This window comes from Gavia stellata, chromosome 4 (genome assembly GCF_030936135.1).
Source record: "Gavia stellata isolate bGavSte3 chromosome 4, bGavSte3.hap2, whole genome shotgun sequence".
NCBI classification, from domain to species: domain Eukaryota; kingdom Metazoa; phylum Chordata; class Aves; order Gaviiformes; family Gaviidae; genus Gavia; species Gavia stellata.
The window spans coordinates 53,330,400-53,354,363 of record NC_082597.1 but is presented as its reverse complement, the minus strand read 5'-3'; the positions used below and the strand labels follow the sequence as shown (position 1 = coordinate 53,354,363).

Genomic DNA, 23,964 nt, shown 5'->3' with positions numbered 1-23,964 from the left:
AAAAGATGTTACAGTAGCTTGTGATATCACACTAAGGTGTAGTGAAACAGCTGATCATCCATAGGTAAAGTGAGTTATGATGCATCAGATACTGCTATTCTGACTCGAAGAAATGGGCACAGAGTTGAAGCAGTGGCTGAAGACCTGACTGGACAAAGGCCAGAGCATTTTTTGAAGCTGCTTAGGAAGACTGAGCTGGACCATCCCAGCTGCCTTTTTAGGTAGAAACTGTCACAGTTTTTGAATAGTTAGAGATCCTGCACACCATGTTACTTTTAGTGTCACCTTTTCAACTCAGAAGCTGAATTCCTGCAAAACCACAAAGACAGGATTGCTTGGGAAAGGGCCAGGAATTTGTTTCTATATGACTGGAGATCTTTTTCAATTTTAGAAATAGTTAGGTCACTGATGAATTTGTTGTCTAGTGAAAGTGTGCAGTTTAGGTTTAATTAGTACACATGAATATTTGTGGTATGATCAGAGAGTTATTTTGGCTCAGGTCCCAAACAATGACTTTTAACCAGACTGTTTGATGTTGGAGTCTGTCCCTGTTCATTGAACTCTCCCATGAAATTACTAGCCCTAGGAGTCAGCCTTTCAAAGCAGAAGCTGTTTTTAATTATTAAAGAAAGTAAATCCCCTCAATAGACTGTAGATGAGTTCCAGATGAATGCCCAAATTTACCCTTTGCAATTTTTCTCACTTTTAAGAGGACACAGTTAATTCACATGGTACCCAATGCAACTTTAACAATCAACATTATGCAAACCTAAGTCTATTTAAGTTTTTGTCTGACATTCCGATAGAAAGAGTGACTTTTTAGTGAAAACAGTCTAGTTCTGTATTTGTAACTCAAACATAAAATAAAAATTAAATAGACCACAAACAAAATTGAAAATTACTCCACTGGGATAGATTGTATTTTAACAGATAGTTTTAAGTAAGGGATGGTGAATAGCTTCATGGTCCAAGGAAGATCTTATTGCTCTGAGGGCAATAATTTGATCTTGACACTAATAAGCAAATTCTTGACCTTTACAAATATTCTGACCTGTTAAGCCTGACATGCTAAAACAAGAAGAGTTAAAGCACCCTTTACTCTCTTTTTCTATTTACTTTTCCCAGCTTTAGTTATCTAAGGGAGTAGTTCCTGAAATGTTTTTCACTGTTGTGAAATAAATGTACAGACAGCTATACACCTGGATGCGGGGCCTCCTCTGTTTTGGAGGAGACGTTTTATGTTTCAGGTCATTGGTCTTGAAGCAGCAAGGAGCATCGTGGGGATAGGATATTTTGAGTCAGGAGCCAGATGAGTGCTGCAACAGACTATTTAGCATGACATTGCAAACCATTAGTGGTCTGTGGCTTAAAGTCCATGACATCGAGCACTAAGGTTATGCGTACGTTAAGTAGTGAAGTGCAATGGGAACAGATGTGTGTAGTGAAAAAGTTGTTGCTGACCTGATAATCACACTATATAGATGTCACTGGTTTTAATTTGGGCTAGCTTTACTGTGGTCCTACAGTCAAAAGGTCATAAGGAGTTGGAGCACATTTTGTACAATCCTGTAATGTACCTTTTGGTGTAGATCCATCCAAAAGGAATGAGTTTCTCATGCTCTGAAGCTGCTCTGCGGTCCAAAGCACAGCCATTAAGTGGGGTCAGTGAAGAGGTTCACTTCAAACGTGAATGTTTGATACAAACTAGAATCTAGTTTTTCACTATTCCATGAAAACTCATGAAGAAAGTTTGATTTTCATGTATTTTTTTAAGCTGACACTTTTCCCCTCAGCTTTTAGACATTTCAGTCTTTAAATATTTAAGGCAGCCCTTCATAAATTGAATAAACAGCAGAGGGTTGCTTTCGAGTGATGAGTGCTTGGTAAATTTCATTATACAGGCATCAGCGGTCTAATTGTTTTGCAAGATGTACCCAGCAATGCAGCTGGTGAAGAGCTCCCTTTCTTATAAAAAGATGATTGCAATTATTATATGCAAGGCTGTAAAACCCTATTTTATTTTGAATTAAATTGATTATAACGAAGACATACATTTTTTTCTAATAAAGATTAGTCCAAATTTTGGAAGGAAATTATCTCTACATACCACAGCTTGTCATATGAAATTATTTTTACTAGTATAATCTTTCAACCAAAAAACAGTAAAAAGGGAGAAACCCTAGGTAAATTTATTAAACGTCAAGTAATGAAAACTATACAAAAAGTCTGTGTTTTTCACTCCAAACTTCTATTTTTCTTGTAGCCCAAGCAACGCACATCAATAGTATCTTCTCTGGAATTTCACCGAATGAATCACAGCCACAATTATTTTGAAATCAACTCATCCATTGGCTGTACAAGTTTTATTTCTACTCCTGCAATCAGTCCAGCTAATTATTCCTTTGGATCTCTGGAATACAGCGTCGAAGAGAGAGAACTTCCAGGTATAGAAAAAAACCCCTTACTTTGCCTATCAACAAAGCTTTATAAAACTATAGGTATGTGGGTTTAAGCTGGAATGGCTGTTGTCTTTGGTAGTGAAATACATTTATCATAAATACACAAAATTATTCCTCATTTTTTTTCTGCTGCTCAACAAAGGGTTCTCATATTTCATAACCACTATTAATAAAATATGCTTTCTACTGAATGTTATATTTTAAATAAGCCAAACTTTGTTTTACAGAAACGCCTAGAATTTAGATATTGTAGTTTTTGAAAATACGATGATTCAGGTCCACATCTACTTTCATCATTGTGTGGTCAGCATGCTCTAATATGAATTTTAAGTTGGAAAAATGCAATTAGAAATCATTATGTAACCATTGGTAAAGATGAGGAAGGGAAGATTTCTAAGTATTGTTTCTGCAGTAGTAATGTGATTCATTAAAGCAAAACTTTAATATATTTGCTCTGATGATAAGAATTGGATAGAGTGATAATGTGGTTGTAACTGTGAAGGTTTTATCTGTATATAGAGGTTTACATAATGAAAATGCTTTCAGAAGGATTAAAATATTTTATTCTTCACAGATCAAAACTTCAGGAGCAAAAAAGTGTCAGTAAACCATGCATTTAGCTACTTCTGTCCCTTCAAATTTCATATGCGAGTTGCTTTATTTAGGCTAAACTTGTAGCAGAAGAGTATAGTATTTGGGAAAGCTGATGTATTGAAATAAATGTCTTTGATAGCTCCATCTACAGATGACATGAACTAGCTATTTCTTTTAAAGGGATGCTATATTTAAGATATAAATAGAAATAGATTACTATAAAATAAAAATTAATACAAATGTTGAAATTCAATACAAACTTGTAAATCGGCTTCTGTAGCATTGGTCTTCAAATGAGATGAATCCTCTACATTCCTGATTGGCAGGGTTTGAAAATTCTGAAAACTGTTGCTTTTAAATGATCAAAAAATAATTAATTTCATAGTTAAATCAAAGGAAAATTATATTGTTAAAGAACTGTCGTGAAATAAGAGTGAGAAATCCTATCTGTTATCATGAAGGAAGAGTTAAAATGATCAGAAATTGTTCGTGTTGTTTTTCTTGGACTGGCTGTGTCATTGTCTTTGAAACTAAAAGAATGTGCTTATATTCATGGATATAGCAAACTTTTTCAAGCGTAACTAGAAATAATTCATTTGAATGGTATCTTTTATTCCTAGGTCTGCGGACATTTGATTCTTTAGGGGTTTGGGTGCTTTTTGTAGTTATTGTTTTTTCTATTGTAAATTCTCTTCAGTGATCACAATTTTATTCTGGGTAATTGAATGATACTAAAGATGTCTTGACGTTTAAAAGCAAAAATAAGAAAACAGAAAAAATATTCATTGGAGTTAGATAATGAACTTCTCCAGATTTCTGCTGTTGCACAGTTCTGCTTAAGTTCTTCATAATATCTGGATTTACTTTATTTTTATCTTCCTTGGTTAAATTTACAATGTACTGCATTCAGTAACTTTTAATCACTGCATTTCATTTGGTCTGAAATTGGAACTATAATCTCATGCTTATTAGAACTGTACATTTCTAATTTGTGGATGATTTGATTTATGGATTGAGTGGAAGCTGAATTTCCTCTTGTCTCTGCCTAAAAAGCTAAGAAAAAATAACAAGGGCAAAATGACTGGTTCTGAAGTTCTGGGCTGCTTCTACAGTTTACCATAAGGAAATAATTAATTTACCATCAGTAAATTAAATAATGTCAGTAGAAGTGCACACCCACCCCCCACCCCCCATGTTTTCTATCCTAGAATTATTTAAGTAATATATAGGATCACAGATTAGACACAATCAGTCTGAATGAAAAAAACAACCTTTTTATTTTGCTCATTAAGGTCCTTTTGACTCCTTAATGATAGATGATGCACTGTAATTCTGCAAGAGTTAAGGAGTACTAATATGTAAAAAGAATAGCAAAATGCAGAAAGAACAGATCAAAATTGTCTCTCTTGGAAAAGTCTCTGAGGCTTGTCTCTTACCTAGATTGTTAAAAGCTGAAACTTGAATAATAATGGTCAGCAAGGAGTAGCAGCAGCAGCAATGTTCTGCTGCAGCTTTTTTCTGCTTTAGCTGGTTGTGGTTTCACTGAAAGGTTCCCTGTTCCTTTTCCAGATCTACAGTGACAACAATTACAATTCATCATATGTCTTGATTATAATCCTCTGAATTGCCAACTTGTTCTGAAAATTCATGGAAGATCTGAACCTTAAAAGAATGTTTAGTTCAATAATAATCGAGGATTTGTGCACATTTGAGTGTTTCCTTCTATATTATATTCTTGGGCATTTATGTGTTTCATTTTTTTAAAAAAAGCATCATCAGCAAAAAGAAACGAGTTATTTTATCATGCTTATTGAGGTCCAGGGTCTTCTGGCTTATAAGAAAGAAACAATATACAGAAGGAACCCATTTTCATAGTAACTGCAGCTAGTAGTTTTCTGTTGCCTTCTTTGAAACAATCAAAATGCTTTTTACAGGATTTCTAAATCAGGAACTGCCATCTAAATAAGGCATTAGTATTTCCTTGCTCAATTTCAATGCTTTTTATGTTTTCTTCAGGAAACTTGCAATGATTCATTATCATTCAGATGAGAGTGGGAGATGAATACAACAAAATAATAATTCTAATTCTAAAATCTTCATCATTTTACCTCTATCTCAATAGTCTGTGACCAAAGAAGAATCAATTTCTTGTCATTTTTGGTGGATTAGAGAAAATTCCTTTTTACATTTGGGGATTGCAGTTTTACTCTTGGTGTTTGCTAATTCCCTACATCCCCTGATTTGAAACAGGGATCCCGATTTTCAAGAAGTATATTTCTATCAAGTAGAAAACCACTGAACTCTACCACAGCACTATATTATCCGACTGACAGCATATGACAACATTTTCTGATTAATTAGCTGGAGAACAGTCCACATATAATGGTAAGTATGTGCTTTAGCTTTGGGATCAGATGGCCTTGTAATGTAAACAAAACCATGTATGTTGCCTGCATGGAAGGCAGAAGATACCTTAATATCAGGTTGCTGGCAACTAAAATGTAAGGATGAAGAGGCTGTTATTTGTTTTGAACTTTAACTGGTGGACGAACCTGCAACAAGTTGATGGAAACTCTTCTCTCGCTCCAGTATACATAGGGCAGACTGTGAATGCAGCTTTGGCATGGCCTATTTTCACAGCTTTATTTGCAGCAAGAACATTGACTTCATAGAAGTGTACTTGAATTCAGAGTGAATGATCATGCTTTTATAGGATTGCATTTCACCTCAAGTTGGAGGCCAGTGGATCCAAATAATGTCAGCTACTACCATTAAACTTTCTATACTAAAAGTAAGTCTGCTCCATTGCACAAGGAAGTCATTACTATATGTAACTGTGTCATGGCGAGATGCTAGTCATTTTCTTGATCATCTGAATACATGTTTAGTACGTGTTTTGTATGATAACACAAATGAAAAATTAAACACCTGATAATCAGGTGATGGTTTCATTTATGAGGTGTTCCTCATGTAACTTTGACCATGAACAAAGACCACTAGATGTGCAAGATCATTCACTCCAGAAGAGGGCAGTCTGGGTTTTCAGGGAGATGCCTCTCTAATATCATAGCTTTATGCCTTGTTATATACATTCATTAAGTTCTTTCAAAACTGTAAATCTTAAAGATTGAAGGCAGCAAAGTCATGGCCATCTTGGTAACGTCAGCTTGGCACAATCAACACTAGCAGCTGAAATTGTCACTCTCGATTATTTTATTTTTCATTTCTGCTTGATCAGTCAGAATAATGGATCTTTCTCTAACCCATATTAACTTCATTATGTCTTCTTGTACTGAGTATAATTGGGCTGTGAAATTAAAAAGGAAGTTCTGCAAATATTCTCATTCTATTTCAGATCAGAAAATAGATCTGTACTCAGATGCATGTATGCAGCAAAAATGTCAGCAGTTGTCTGTAGGTAATCTCATTGCAATCTTTCTTTTCAGTCCATGAAAATATTTAAATTTTCAATAATTCTGCATATCATTCACTGTAAAAGAGCATGCAGTATTTACTGAGTTTATCTCTTAGTTACAAAGTCTATCTCCACTGTAGGACCTTAATGTAGCTCTTACTCTTTTTACATGTCTTGTTTTCTGACTTTGAGTAACATTATTTCATTCATCTAAGAAGGCTACATTGTTCCTTAGAACAACCCAGAATGTACAATTTAAGAATCCAATCTTTAATATGTGGACTATAATTTTTTCTCTTCTACAACAAAAAAGTAATATTTGAGTCACACCTTAGGTTTCTTCTAGAAGTGCCTTCAGATCTTTCTTTAAAGTAAATATCTGATCAAATTGTTTTGTCTCACAAGCCTGATTTTTCTCAAGCAAAAGCAGCCCTACACTTAGATAAGCTTGCAGTTTATCTTTTTCTTTTGAGAGAATTAAGATAGTCTGCATATTACTGTGGCTGCTAGAAAGTATTAGAAACTTGGTTCAGAGGTCTGGTCTAAAATTCCTGGCTATGTTGCATTCCTAGATACAGTGAAAATTTATTCTGCTGCAGGAATGTTCATTTAGATGACATTAGCAAAGCTGCTGTTTGAAGTAGGTCACATATTTGTCAACGTTACTTTCTTGTTCAAATATCTATTAAGATCTGATATGAAAAGATCAAACTGTGATGTCTGTGTAGACTCTTCAAGCCTTGTTTCTTCAATTATAAACAGTTTTGGAATTACTAGAAGTGAAATACAAAGTGAAGGGAATGCAAAGAAAAAAGGAAGTACCTTTTATTGCTAGAGGGTATTTTTAGATGTGCTATATGTAAGTTCATGGTACACTGTCTTTGTCTGTTAACAACACGTTACTAATTACCAAAAGAACACATGGTTTTCCAGTGACAGAGAAAGGGGGAAATATTGACATGTAATGAAATAAGAATAATCAACAAATGCTGGTAAATAAAGCATTCCCTTCTGTGGCCACCTGCACCTCCAGTGAGGGAACATCTGAAAAAACTGGTATTACGAGCCTGTGCCGACCTATCATTGATTGAGAACTCTTTTTCAGATGAAATTCTTGACAAGGTCAAATGCAAGCCTTCTTTTCTCTGGATTTTAATTTTGTTCATTATCTTCTTGATTGCAATACAACAAATTCTGCCAAGGCGTTCTTCAAACCAAGTTAATTTGAGCCTTTTAATCTGTGAAGATTATCTGTTTTTCCCCTTCAATTTATAGCCAAGTTCAACTGAGTGCAATTAGTAAGACATAGTAGAGCTATTCCAGGAACTACTACTGGGGATCATATTCGGTGCTGTCTCAAACAATTTCTTTTTTGTTTAATTAAGTTGTTCAGCAGATGTAGCATGTTATGGTCTCCTTATGTTGCCCTTCTTTTTGCTGCTTCTAATTCCAGCCTTTGTGCAGTTATCCAAGGCAAAGATACAGTCTGTCCCACAGGAACAGAGAAACGTAGGGTTAGTTAATATTATAAATTTCTATTTGTTAACTATTATTGTCTTTACACCTTCCAGTTTCAAAACAACATACCTTATGATGCTCATTGTAACTATATCTCATGGTTACAAATATGTCAACATGCAGTGTATAATGTCTAAAAATCTGACAGCAGAAAGATCAAGTGAGGCAATGCCTGGAAAGCTGTAGATGAAACTGACTCCTGTCATTCCATTCAAAAACAAAATATCTTTTTTCAAGAAACTGATCTTCTGTACTAGTGCTTGCATGAAATTTTAGCTACAATAAGCCCCTAAATCCCATGGCACCTGAACTTAAAAGTAATCTTGTTGGAGATGGTTATATTTTTTCCAATTTAAACTTCATGACAGTGTTACCTAGTTCTTCAGCAATGCCTGTACAGTGTTATCTTTCAGTCTTTTCTCAGGCTTAAATGAATTTTCTGGGCTAAACCCACTTAGTAGCTGTTAGTGTGAACCTGCTCTCCAAACATAGTCTCACATGTCACTAACTATGTGGACATTCTGATTACTAAGTCAATAGTAAACTAATATGAAAATAAAACAATATGAAGCATGCATATTGAAGGAATAAAACTGCAGATGGGTCTCTAAGCCCTGTTGTCAGATACAGCATTGGATGTATTAATAAAACAAGAAATTATATGAACAGTTAATCTTCAAATTAAATTCTGAACCATGTGACCACATGTGGATAGGCATGTGTTAAGCAATGTGCGTGCCTATCTTTTATTCAAACGGCTAGTCGTCAGGATTTGCTCTTTTCCCCCCACATTTGCTTACTATGAATACAGCCAATTAGCAATTGTTGACAATACAGGGGAAAAAAATCCCCCGTAATATGTAAAATATATTTACTAATTTTGAAAGCCTAAATTCTTAGGCCTCAGTCTGGCAAGCAGGAAGGTAGGAAATAGAGCAGTGCTGTGATGATGCTGGAGAAGAGAATTTCTTAGAGACTGCCCTGAAGTTGGGGAAGATTTCCATCAGAATCCTTAGGAACACTGCTCATTACACTGCAATCAGCTTCAGATATTAGTTATTTCTTCGACTCTTTTTTTGCCCCTAAAGTAAACATGAAGTAATGTATGCATGTTTGTGTACATGTCTATTTGCAGTATTAAAATCTATTACACTTCATTTAGTTGCACACATCCTCTTCTTTGTGAGATGACAGAACAGACATGTAAGAGTGGTTCATCACATCATAAAATCTTTTCCTGAAGGAAGATCAGATATTACAACAGTAATTGTATAAAGAAAGAGCTTCTTTGGAGGAACAGGTTATGAATGCAATTGTTAGAAGCAATATAATTTACTTTTTAAATTATATATATCTGATGTGCATTTTTCCAGTTATAATAATTATTATGACATAAAAGGTCAAAAGAAAAAATATTTTCTGTAATGTTTAATTTACAATTCTTGGCCATTTCTAGAAGCACAGTAACTATAGGCAATACTCATGTTTACCTGTTTGTCATCTTAGTCAACTCTTTGGTTTCTCTTTTGGTTTTTTTTTACTCAGCTGGAAGCAAAATAACTAACTCCCTAACTTGTAGTGGAACCATTTGCAGAGACAGATTGGTTTAGTCTTTAGGCTGTCAGCATGCCTTGTATTCTTCCCTTATCTCTCCTTTGGACATTTTGTGAATAAGATTGACCAAGCTCTGGAGGGATGCTCATGAAAACTTCTTCAGTCGGAAGAATTGCCATTGCAAGATGAGGGCTATGAGAAAAGAGCACTAGGATGTTTCAGTCTTTAGTTCCTCACAGTATTATTTGTGGTACAGTTTTCTTTCACTCTGTGAATGCATTTAAACTGATTGTAGCATTATTTAGGATATTCTATCTTACTTTTCAATTTATTTTTCTTTTCTTGTTATCATGTCCTCTTATTCATATTTAATCACTTTTCTGCTGCTTCTTCTTGCCAGAATGTTTGTATCTTTTAGAAAGCTGTAATAAATCTCTCTTTTTATGTTCCACACTGTATAAAAAAATGGTCTATATCGGTGGGAAAACAAACCTTCTGTACCTTTGGTGAATATCCAACTAGGGTAGAGTCAGTCTTACTCAACAGCTAATTAACTAGGTATTTTTTAACCAGCTCTAGTTGAACAATGTAAGAGACACATATCAGAGTACATTGCAGGTGGTAGTACTCTTGTGGAAAATGAAAGTTTGATGCCATTTAGTGAAAGGAGAAAATTGAATCCAGATCTCCCTCATTCTGGAATAGCTGCTATCATTTTGTCTGAAATGGAGATGACACTATGAGTTCCAGAATTTTGATTCTAGCCTTGAAAACCTTTTTTTCAGCAGCAATTAGTCAATAAATCTGAGAGACTTTCATGAATGGTTTCAGAATGACTGAATAGATCTTACCATAAACCGAGATGAAATATTTACATCTGGTTTTCCTGTTATTGAATAACTTCTATACAGTAGCTAGTTTGATAGTTTGTAATTAGTTAAGAATTCAAAAAGATACTGGCAAATTTGAAAGAAATTAAAAATATTCCTTGCTCTCAGGAGCATTTCTACGCTTTGGTAGAAATAAATAATTGCACAAATTTAGGATATAATAAACAATATAAATTGAAACTGCCAAAAGGTTTCTTTGAAAAACTATAGAAACACTATATGTAGATCTCATTTTGGACTTGGTCATACAAGTTCTGTATGTGAGTGTTCATTTTGTATTCATAGTTGTAATGTAGCTCTAATTGTGAAATTGTATAAATTGAAAGGATTTTTTTTTCCATTTCTAATTTTTACATGGTGAGAGACTCATTATCTTCTTATAGTTATGCAGAGGATTCACTGAGAGTTTGGACTTAGTCACATGAAGAAGATAGGGGCAGATGGCCACTGTACTCTGTACTCTGAAAATATGTCAGAACTGTCAGAGACCCAAATGAATAAATTCTCGTAAGTTTAACAAAAACAGAAGGACATAAAATAAAAAGCGTTAGAAAGGTTGACTTGAGTAAGAGTAAAGTTTTATCTACCCTGTATTGTAGTTGACAGTGACCAAACAGGAATGCCTTTGGGAAATGCGTAATTGCAAAAAAAAAGAATAGTGACACCTCTTCAGAATGTCGTTACAGCCTTCAACTATTTGCAGCCCAAGGTCCTCCTAAGCCCAAGGTCCTCCTGGATGTTTCCTGTGTATTATGTAACCTTAGTAGATTTATGTTCTATGGATTTATCCATTCTCCATTGAACCCAGGTACCCACAAGATATTATTGCAGGCAGTTCCACACTTAACTAAATATCTAATCCCCATGAGGGGGTTACACCTTTTGTTTCCAATCATTTAAAAATTCAGAAGGCTGAAAAGTGGGTCCATCATTTATGTTCTAGAGCTTTCATTTGTCTGACTTGTACCTAGCAGATTGTGACACCAGCAGATACCAGTTTTCTGCATTTCAGCAGCACTGTTCATAGAACTAAGATTCTTAATTCCTGAGACATAGAATCATTTTATTTTGGATCGTGGTTTTTTTTCCTAGTTATGGATATTTTTCTTATATCAAGAGAAGCCCTTTGTAAATAATTTGAAAGAAAAGTCTATTCCCACTTTTGTTCATGTTTTGTAGAGCTCATTAGTGGCTATTTACTGTTGTACATTTACAAGAATGAAAGAATTGGAAGACTTACTCTGTAGCAGCATTATTTATGTATGTTATTTCTTAGTATTTAAGTCATGCTGAAGTACCCTGTTAAGAAGAACTCTGGGTCGATCTTGTACAACACACAAGGAATAATATTACTCATCTCCTAAGGATTTTTTTTAAAGAAAATATGTAAGAATTGTTGTCTCCAGACATAGCTCATAGGAATGGCAGGATTCTACATAATCCTCCTTCCCCAGAATCCATATAGGCAATAGTAGAGACAATACACATCTTGTGTCATCAAAAAAATCAAACACAGACTTCTACATAGTCTTACCAAAGAGTTAGTGTCACACTTCTGATGATGAATAATTTGTAGTGTTATCTGCAGTCTCTTTTTTAAGGTATCGGGTAGCTTGTAGCTTTGATAATAAGATCTGTGCTTCTGGTATCAGTCAGGCTTTAAGTGGCTGTAGAGAAGTATGTCCTTGCACAATTGTTTGCAAGATGTGTAGTTGTCAAGAAAGAAGAATCTCCATGCAAAACCTCAAGTTATATGTGAAAACCCAAACACATACAAAAAATAATTTAATCGTAGCCATTTTAGTAACACTTTAGTTAAAATCTAGTTTAGTTTAAATTCAGCTTAGTTGAATTCTCTGGAGCCCAGTATGCTTGCTTTTTTAAATTTAAATTTAAGTTTTTCTTCAAATATAATGCTCCCCTAACAGCTTTGCATTTATCAAGCTATCAAGGTATCAAATATACATACATATATTCATGATCTGTCTTGTTACCGTTACACTAAGCTTACATAAGCTATAATCAGGAGAAAGGTAGATATAGGTTTATTCAGTTTTAATGTTCACTGGACTCCATAGAATACTATAAACCAATACTATAATTCAATAATAATTCAATATTTCAATATAAATAATTCAATAACAAATGATTAAAAGTTAGTTTACTTTTTTGTTACTAGTTTTGATGTTTCCCATAGCAGGACAGTGGAGTTCTTGTTGGGGATTTTTGTTTCCGATAAATGGATTTAAATTATGAAAAATCTACATTCATCTATGCAACAGTCCACTAAAAGGCAGTTTAATATTGTTATTACTAAGGCAAAAGTAAAAAACAGGTATCCTTCAAATGAATCCTGTGTATCATATACTTGCTGGATCTTAAAATATTGTCTTAGAATGTTTAGTGGCACCTTAAAAATGGTGGAAGAACAAATCATGTATTTTCTACCAAAAAAAGTCAACAAATGTATAGTGCTCACATTGAAGCCCATCTTCCCATTTAATTTCAGCCAGAAAGAATGCAGTTCATGCACTCTGAGATTGCTCCAGGATATGAACCAAAACACAATAAATGGGAACTGTCAGATTTCCCAGCCAAACTAAAACACCAATGTAGATGTACCTGTAAGCCTTCAGTGTAAATCAGCTCCTATTAACCATGAGAGAATCAGAAGAATGAAGACAATGAGAAATGAGAGATTCTGAATATTTCACATATAGAAAAAGGTCTAATTGTCCCTTTTACCATGTCGAATATCAGAAAGCCTGACTATGAGATACACGTTTTGTAAAACTAAGCTTATTGTTTTGCTTTTCTTTTCTTAGATAAATTCCAGGAAAGCCAATTGTTAAAACCATAAATACTCAATTATTTTAATTGCTTGCTGTTTATTCAAGCAATTAGAATAACCCTACCTGCTTGCTAGCTCGCTCGCATCCCTCTGACAAAGTGAGATGATACTCATAATTGCCCTCTTTCTCCCTCCTCCTGCAGAAGGTATCCTATGACATCTTCACAGGCAAGAGAAAGGCGACACTGAAAAAGAAAGAAATTGGGTAATAAAATAAAAAAGATAAATACTGCTAGAAATACAGGTTCAGGGAACAGGGAAGACTCTTTTTCCCTGTATTACTAGGTATATTTCACAAAGGTAAAAACATACATTATTTCTCTTGAGCAACATGGACTGCATGGAATATACTACCCTAAGCTTTTTTGTAGCTTAGGAGGTAGTTTTGTATCATGACCACAGAATAATAAATATTCATCACAATTTTTTTTCATATTGTAAAATGATACATGGTCTGTCCATCTTTTCTTTCCCTTTCTGAGTGTTGTACTCCCCTTCAGAGTTTACCGTACTTTATAAATTCCTATAGGCAAAAAAACTCTGATGATGTCATTCCAAGTCAGTGGAACTGACAGCCCATATCTGCCTACATGGTGTGTCTATGTGTTGTCAGGGGAAGTTCTCCTTGGACAGTATATCGCTTACTCAGAAGTACTCAGGGAATTTAGGCAGGCAGCTACATTTTGGTGGTTAACAAGTAGCTGGTCCTCACCTCGTCTGCTGTATCTTCATGCTTTTACTCTACAGCAAATGTTGAATTAATCTACTTCACAGTGAAATAGAGCTGGAGTAGCATTCCTTACCATCCAGGTAGGAGTGCTAAGAGTATACTCTTGGCCAGTTAATACAAGAGCATTGATGCTCTACTGACATGTTGCCCCTTATCATGTAGGTATACTTTCATAAAGGATGGGGAAATGGAAATATCACTAATCTCAATTAAACATAAGGTGAGCAGCACCAAAGTACTAAAAGCCTTGCTTAATTTTGAAGAAAAATTTTGGAACAGACCTTTTTCAAGTTCCAGTCAAGTGTCATAATCAGACTTACGATTATTTCAGGATTTCAGAAAATTCTGAAGTGATATATTCTTTCTCTCAAGAACATTCTTCCACAGTATAGCAGCAACTGAAACATCACCTATAGCAACAGTAGCCATGGGGAAATATTTTTTCTCCAGCAGTGAAAGCAAACCACTATCACAAAATGTAGTACATACAATAATATGAAAGCAAGAATATCTTATGATGGTGGTTACCTGGAATCTTGATGAAGTATACACTCTTAATATGCATATTTTATTTTTTTTAGATTTTTAAATGACACTCTTTGAGTTTAATAATATCATGTATTTTGGTCTAGACTACTGTGCCTCTTATTACTCCATGGATGATATTGGGTTGCCTTAAATACTTTTGTCAGCTACATAAATAACCAGCACAATTACTTTAGAAAGTATCATACAGTTGTTTCCTTTCTTCACCTTTTGGGTTTGAAATAATCACAGCTTATTATGTCTTGAATAATTTTTTAACTTCTTGTTATAATTAGATATTGTGTTGTGTTTTCCTTATGAGAGCTTTATTTCTTTTGATGGGAGCTATATGCACTCTTCTTAGGACTTGCAAGCCAAGCTTGGTTATTGGCTATGCACTTTGCTTCCGTTCTGTTCTTTTGCATCACAACTAATAAGACCACTAATGCTACTAAACACCATATTCATATATTGATACTGAGCTACAATAATTTCGACCAAAGAAAAACCCACCCATCAGTCCATGTACAATTAAGTTCTGCCTCAACACCACAGACAACAGATCTTGTACAATTAGCATCCTATCTGTAAGCAAATTAACCTTAAAGAGTTGATTACTAAATACTGTCATTAAAGTAGTATTAGGAAAAAAATACACAAAACAGCAAAAGGATGTTAACTATATTTCACAGCTAGTAGTCATTTTAGTCCTAAATAATAAACTAAAGATATGCAGCAGGTCCAGTGGTTCTCTTAAGTAAATGTCAATGATATGATTATACTAAATCTGGTAAGAAATTTAAAAATGTTTTCTATTCTGACTTAGGAATACTGTTAGCTGTCAAAACTGTGTAGGAAGAGAACAAGAAAATGAGATAGATAGGTCAAAAACAGGAGAGAGAGGAGAAGGAGAAAGTAAATAGTCAACAGCTTGGTGGTTAGGATACTTATCTATGCTATAAAATCCTTCTTTCAAGTACCTCGTCTGAGCAGGGATTTAAACCTCTGTTTTCCACATCACCAATTAATACGTCAAACTCCTGGTCTTGTAGGTTCATACATTCTCCAGTTTCATCCATACATTCTTTTCTGGAACTGAGAGACCTTTTGCCAGGAAAGTGTTACCGAAACCAACAACTACATCTCATGAATGTTTTGTTAGGTGAATTAACATTTCCCACCAAAAAGAGCAGAAAATTATGTGAAAAAGTCCTAAGTTATCCTTTTCTGTAAAATTAAATGAATGCAGTTACATTATCTTACAAGACAGGTAAAATAAATTGCTACTGTTTATTAATGGATATAGCAAATTTTTCTGCATGCTACCATTCATTCATTCATAACCTGAAGACGTTTTATAAAGGAATTTTAATTATATGCTGTAGTTACATATTCTATATTATTCTTTTAAGTCACTGTATAGAGAAAAATGTGGAAATATTTTGCAAAATAAAATATTTGGTAAGATATCTGTGGCTATGTCTGTCTTCAGAAGATGTCACAGAATATTTGATACTGACAATATATGCAATTCAATAAGAAAATGTGTTTAAAACGCTGATTATCAGTTAAAATTCTCTAGGGGCCTGATCCAAAGTTTATTGGTATTAGTGGAAATATTCGTACTGAGTTTAGCAGATTTCAGATAGAAGCAGACTTCAACACATTAAAAATTACTAGTGTGGAAAAACTTTTTCTTTCTAAAAATACTGGAGGCAAATTAGTTCAAAACCAGTGGGATATCATTCTGAACTAAATCTATAATTCTTAAGTAGAACATGTGCATGATAGGTCTGAACAGTGATTTAAAACAGTTTTGAATTTGACTGGCACACTCAACTGACAAGACTTGGAATTATTCTGTGCTCTAAAAAACCATTTAAATCTGCATGCTTCCTCTTTTTCTAAGGCTAGAGATCAATTTGGGGTATTTTAGCACAGTACATCACTTATTTCTGTTTCAGATTCTAAAAATTGCTTTGAAGTATGTGCCAGAAGCAAAAATATTTCTGCCCATAGATGAAATAACTTATTCTCTGTGGCTTCCTCAGAGTCAATCTATGCTCAGGAAAAATGTAATTTTTAAAAATAGAATAATATGTAACTCCTAATTTTAAGTTTCACACTTAGCATTCAGAAAACATTATGGACTAAATTGTGGCACATAGTCACAAGCTCTTCTGATGGAGGTGCATCAAAGATGATCTGTGTCAGCTGTGCACAATCTGCTCTGGAAATACAAGAAAGGGGTCTGTTGTCCATTGCATGTTATGCCAATGAAGAAGTTTACTCGAATCCTGCTGGATAGGTCGTTATTAGAAAAGTATGGGGGTGTTAGAAAAATTTGTTCCATTTGCAGTATTTTTGACCCTTTCTTAAGAATGCAAGTTCATGCAAAATAATTTGAGCCTGTTATCTCCTTGCCTGGTATTCTCAGATATGCAATGTATGATGTGCCAAAAGAAAAGAGGATTGGTTTATATCTTCAGTCGCTAGCATGAAAAGAGTTCAGGGAGAGTTGCTGTCTGCTGTTCTTGAACAGCTGTCTTGCTAGCTGGTGTCAGGTCTTATGGCAGGCTTTCACACATACACAGAAGATCAGAAGCAGTACACAGTCTGGCCCTGTGTAGATTCAGAGCAGTATATACATAGAAAATGTAGAATTATGTGGTTTTTGAAAGAAACATCTAGTTCAGACCGTCACAGCTATAGTCACATTACTACTCTCTGGTTTTCAGAACATTTTCTTACCAATTTTCTGCATAACTCTGAATTATTGTGAGATCATTGTAATGAAGTGTTGTGTCATCATCTCTGTTGCTGAGGCATTCAAGATCAATTATATCTTCCTATGTTCGTACAGATTTTAAGGAGATTTCATATAAAGTGAAGGCAGGGCATGTTGTCACTAAGGATGGGATCTGTGAATCACGCTGGAGACAGTTCTAGGGTTGTCCAGGATACCAAAAGGGTTTCATCAATGGCTAAAGTGGATCTTTGAAGCTATTCATTTTGCCACCCTTCTATTCACAACCTTCCCAGATTTAGTGCAAATCCCACAATCCCTTCCTGGCTTGAGGTTGGGAGGACACATTTTCTTTTCATGACCCATCATTGGAGCTTTTGTCTTCATAAAACATTAGTGAATTTGGTTGATGATATAAAATCTAAGTTACAGTTGAGAATAAATATATTAAACATGTGGAAATTAATGACATTCTTTTCTGAGCATCCAGATTTCTGGAATGAGTAAACTGGATGTACTGCTAAATGCTTTAGAATACCATGTATGAGGGATAGAAGGATGCTTATCCAAATCTGAAAGGTGTTTGCATTGTTCAATGGTATGTGGCATAATGTTTGGGAAATTAAAGTATATAGAATATTCTCTTATGGGATTATCTTTTGGTGACTTTGAACTTCTGTCTGGACTCAGAAATGCACAGTAAATGTGAGGGCTTTTTTGAAATGTGTGGTTAACAATAGATATGTATCTTTCCAGTGAGGTATTTGCTAAAGCCGTTTGAAGCTCAAAGCCTGAATAAGCAAAACAGATGCGAAAGTTGTCCCAATTACGGTTCAAGTGTGATTCTGCATATTTTTTTATAATTAAGATAGCATATTGGAATTAGAGAATTGTGATAAAGAATGATTTGGTGAAAACTGTGCTGCCCTGATATTTTGCAAAGAGTTACTGAAAATAAGTTAAGTGTGAAGCATTTCCCAGATGGTAAAAATTCACTCCAAGGAATTTAAATTGATACTCAAAATGTCGCTGTGTTCATGAAGCTCCTTTTGCATCTTTAAAAATAAAATTGCAATGTACTTTAATCACTGCCAATTGTACTGTAATTTATTACAGGGAAGATTAAATGAGCACAAAAATTGCAGGTGGAAATTTGATCTCTCCCTGCATTATAAACTTGCAGTATAATATCCTCATCTTTCAAGTTTTGACCTATCTTTGCTATATTATCATGAAACTGAGCTTTCTTCAGGGAAATATCAGTAAAACATCATGCCCTTATGAAACAACTGTCAGTGTTAATTTAGTTACAGAGACATTTCCTTCAGTGTAAGCAAGATTTCTTATAATCTCTTGATGTATTAGTTTCTAAAAAATATTTTAAATCAAAGATTTCATTATTGTGTTTGAAATATTTGAGTCAGTTTAGGATAACAATCTAATATAAACCTTTCTTCAAATTCCTTAACATTGCAATAGTCTTTACCAGTTTAAATTTGCTGTCTAAAGTACTTAATTGAGGGTTACCGCTGGACTTCTTTTTTTTCCAATTTTGCATAACATTTTGTTACCTAACATTTGATATATGTTTTATGCAAACTGAATCAATGCAAGTAATGCTTGCTTGATTAAAGAACAGAAACATACAGATATAATTTGGTATTATCAGCATAATAATTAGAACTGATTTATATAATAAATGGCACATTCTTTGTCAAATGTGACTTACATTGAAAAAACAAAATTACGTCCATAATTAAAATATATATAAACTCAATGCAGAGAAAGATTTTTCTAAGTTAAGCAAGTACTTGTACATGCTCCTGCATAGACATGCCATGTTTCCCCAGGATTTCCAACAAAGAACTTCAATGTTTTATGAAAAACAAGAGCAAAAGGACTTCAGCTGTGACTGATCCTAATTCTCTCCTTGCTCATGCATCATTCAGAAGCTGATCAGTTTCGCCCATATAGGTCACAATAGTTTGTCTATCTAAAATGCTAAGCAAGGGGAGTATATTGTTTCATTTCTATGGCAGAAAAATATGTGATGCTGCTCATAGTCTGCTGAATAGTTTCCATTGTGTTCTTCAGAGGTAGCTGCCGGTTAGTTGTAGATAAAATGTGTTTAATGGTATTTGGATCAAAGCAGTTGTATGAATGACTGTGCTTCTAATTATTAATTTATTTCTGTGCATTTTGCAAGGAGAATTATTGCATACATTTCTGTGTACAGATAGTACAGCATTGTGAAAGCAAGCAATGTAAGCCTTTCAGTTTGTGATATTGAGAAATGAAGGTGCTGTTTAAAGAAGATTGTTCTGTTTTTTGTTCTTCAAAGCAGACAGTAAAATACTGGAGGAAAAACTGAAAAATGGAGAGATTAATCCAGTTCATTTTATAAAGCAGCCAAAGATGAGGCTCTCACAGCAACCATATTTTAAAACAAAACAAACCAAAAAAATACAGAATTATTAATTTCCATTTCTCTTAAAAGCTGAAATATGGATCCAGACTTCTTGAGCATTTTTTCAAATAGAGTACGAAAGGCACATATCCAACAGTAGAGGAATATGTCTGACTGTAAGCTAACCTGTGACACACCAGTAAACTAATAATTGTTTTATCTTTAAAGAGACATTAAGCATAAAATATGAAATACAGCCACTATAGTAGGTGACATATTTATTGTCAGATTTCTTATTAGTGGAAATCATACATAAAAAATGAAATTATCAATTTTTTAGCATGTAGTTGAGAAACTGGGTTAAATGCTGATTCTTAGATTTTTACATGTAAACTAAGCTATGTAAAGAAGAGCTGTTAGCAGCTTCAGTATCTAATGTTTGCCTCATTGCTATGATTTAGATTATTCTTCTGTGTTTGATATTTTGAAAATGACTTATTCTAAGACATAGTTGCTGGAAATTAATCACTGTTTTCCTAACATCTTTATCACTGATCTTCTGGTCTTTAGATGGATCCCCTCCCTTTCTAAAACACAAAGAATGACTATGCATCTGCTATTTTTCTAATTGAGTTGAATATGCTAAATACTGAGCTCTTAGCTGTGAACTCATGTTGACTCTTCAGTTGCTTGTATTGTCCTTCTAGCTTAACATACCCTGCCTACATTTCCTTCTGTATCAAATGATATTCATTTGTTCAGATGAAATTCAGAGTACCTAGGAAGACTACACTCTTTAAGATACTCCTATAGAATGATGGCTAAAATTAGATCTAGCTTTATTGTAAATACTACTTTTAAAATACTAGGAGGGAAGCAATATTAATGCTACAGTTAATATTCTTTATTCCATTACTAATACATATTTAAATAGTGCAAGTATAGGTTACTGGAATTTTTTTTTGTGAGACCTCACCAGAACCACATCAGCAAAATGAAAGGTGGTACCAGAACTGTGCTGTGACTACCTTGATTTGGTACAATAGTACTAGTGTTTAGATTGCAGTGATTTTATAAAGCCTATGCTTTGCTGTTCAGGGCATCAGCTGGGTAATCCAGCTCAAGAAGAGCTTATCCATTATGTCTTACTGACATAAAACTTCCTGTGAAATTAATAAGAGAATGGCTTCCATAAAACTTGCATATATATCACAGAAATTAATCCAAAATATTTTAATGCTTTGCTTATAATGAAGATGTTGCAAAATATCAATGAGTATTTTTGTCTGAACAGTGAATTTAAAATTCAGCTTCCTTAATGATTCAGTGCATTTTGGAAATAATATAAGTTGTTGATATCAGTTCTTCTCCAATTTTGTTGGCGTAAAAACCAGACAGTTTTTCTGATCTTATGTAAAAACGTAGTACTTCATAAACTGGTTACTAATTCTGAATTAAGTGGAATCCCATTCAGTGAGATTACTTTTTCCATGTTTTGTTTCATTGCAGTGGAGCTGGGTTGCCTAAGCAACCAGTAAAATACAAGTACTGGGACGTGACTGCTGCTTTCTTCCTCTCTCTCCTAGTCTGAACGCAGTCAGTGCTGTGCAGAGTTCCCGGTTTCGAGTGCCAATGTAAGGAAAGCATTGCCCATCACATTTTACGAAGTGTAAAGTGAATAAACTCCGCTGGACTAGACAAAACCTGTATTGTTTCATGTTGAGGGGTCTCCTAGGAAATATGGAGCTGGATCTGTTGCCTTGGATGAGGTCAGAGAACCAAGGGCGCACATCTGAGGATGTGAAGCTTCATTAGCTCTGTTCTTATAGGGGAAGTTATCAGGGAGAAAACTGAAGCACCAGGAAGTGGTGTGACTTGGTGGGAGACACACAAAGAATATGCTTAACGTAGAGATGTGCTGACAATCACAAACTCTCGTTAGAGCTTCACTTTCTCTGCATACAAATAGAGTCTTGCCCAAAAGATGTGTAGCTCTGTGAAGCGGTGCTCCTGGGCAAGATATTTTTCAGGAGTCCTGTTGGTGGTTTTCACATTTCAGCTATTGTTAGATAAAGAGGAACTTAACTGCTCCTTCTCCTGGATTAAACAGAAAGTGGAGGGTAGGCTCAATACTTCAACAAAATGTATCAGTCTAATTTGTTTTACTACATTGAAAATATCAAAGTGTTTGAAGTAAATCTCCTACTTCTGTTGAATCTACAGCAAAATTTCATTGGCAGAGTATGTTGAAATATGTTTATGGTTGGGCTTGATGATCTTAAAGGTCTTTTCCAACTTAAATGATTCTATGATTCTATGTAGAAGATCAGAAATAACCATGTTATGTTCTTAACTTGTTCTTAAATGTATTAATTAGATTAAGTACTCTTCAAATCAGATGCTCTAATACAAAAAATAGAGAAATGATATATTAAAAAGATTTGGGGTTTTTGAGTTTATACAATGAAAGAATTTGAAATTCTTACACTAGCATTGCCTTTCCTGGCTTTAATTACTTGTTATCTCACATTAATTTTTGAAGAAATTTTGGTCATGCAACTTTATTTTTTTATTTGTTTATGAATATTTTCCACAGGGCTGTAATAGCAGAATGACTTACTTCATTTTCAGTAAAAATTGAGACAATAAGAAGGTGTTTTAAGAAGACGCTGCTTATGTACAGTGAAAGGAAAAATGAAAACTTTTATTCCTTTTTTTATTCCTTTTAGCAATGAAGAAAATAAAATGTGAATTTAGCATGAACTAATGGAGAGTAACTTTCCTGCAAATGTGGATAAGGAGCTCTGATGCTTTTCGCTCACTTGTTTGAGTGCACAGTTCTGGTACCTGGAATGAGAGATGACTGGTTTGAAGGTTCCATTTTTCCTTTCCTCGTCCTCCATCAGCTATGAACCCCAATGGTCCATAGTGTAACAGAGAGCATTTTGCAGTACCCAAAAGATTAAAACACTGTGACAGGGGCTCTCTACAAGTTTTTCTTACATAGCCAGGCTGGGTGGGAGTATGAAAAAGCCATGTCTCTGTTCAACATGTCTCTGCTACCAAAGAACATTGTACAAAGGCAATTTATTACTTGAAAACAGCACTTTTGCGAAAGTACCTGATGATTTTGCTTTTTGCTTGTATAAACTGTCTCTTCTTTATGGGGGGTGGGGGTGTGTGTGTCTTGTAAAACACTTAAAGCTAAGCTGAAAATCCAGACCTGTAGTTATTTTAGTCACAGGAGAAGACAGTCTTTAGAGAGACATCAGTCCATGTAACAGTTCCATATACAGTGGCTTTGCTCACACACATGTAAGTTGAAACTAACTGGTCAGCTCGAATGAATTAAGTTGCCCATATACATAATTATATGTAAACCTGGTCTTTTTCTAGAAAAAAAGTCAAAATACCTTTTATTTTTTTGTTGAAAAAAATAAATAAAATGTTTTTCCACAATTTAAGTTTTTTGAAACATCACTAATTAACATAAGAAAAGTGCAGCCTATTTAGGAGGTAATTCCCAGGATGTAGAATTGACAGCAAAATTAGTGCTCTTAGTTTTTTATCGTATTAGCCCCTTCTACATACAGACTGAACAAATCCATTTTATGCTCCTGATAGCTAATGAGAAATATTAATACACTTTCTGCAGGGGAAAACACCAGCTAATCACTTGCAGACCACATTGAAAAAAAGATCTATACTCACATGTAAATACAAAACAAAATTGGATTTATGGCTTTATTTAGTTTTCAATATTTGAAAGCTTAATAAACTGCGTTTAAACCATGTACAGGTATGCATTCTATTTCTGAACTGTTTCATTATATGGTTTGCTTTTTAGAGGCGTGTGTGTCTTCACATTGTGACAGAAGTAAATGTGATAAATAAACAGAAGGCTTGCCTCCTGTTAAAACTTTACATATTAGTAGTGTGAACAGAATAGAAAAACGTAGGTTAATATAATACTAGATTTCCAAAATAAAGAGTTAAATTACTACATATCTGTTGCTGAAAAATGCCAGAGAATTCTAGCAGTTATAATTGTGCATTGCTAGGAAAAAATAAGTTGCTTCTAAAAATACTTTGACAATCTGTTTTATTTACTAGCTATTCATTAAAGCCACAAATTTTAATCGTAATAAAAAGTAATAGCACTAAAATGTAAAAAAAATTAAAGCAAATGGTCATTTTAAGAAATACAGTCCTTAAATTTGTTCTGAGGCATTATCATATATTCATTGACTTTAGTAGGCTTTGCACAAGGCTTCA

At 34.3% G+C, this 23,964-nt stretch overlaps 1 protein-coding gene across 1 annotated transcript in view; it reads left to right on the top strand.

Moving 5' to 3' along the window:
* ANKS1B (ankyrin repeat and sterile alpha motif domain containing 1B) overlaps positions 1-23,964 on the top strand; it is a 457,036-nt gene that overhangs the window by 174,230 nt on the left and 258,842 nt on the right. Inside the window, exon 12 of the mRNA XM_059816688.1 lies at positions 2,264-2,444. Coding sequence (XP_059672671.1) covers positions 2,264-2,444 — 181 coding nt within the window. The remainder of the gene's footprint in view (positions 1-2,263; positions 2,445-23,964) is intronic.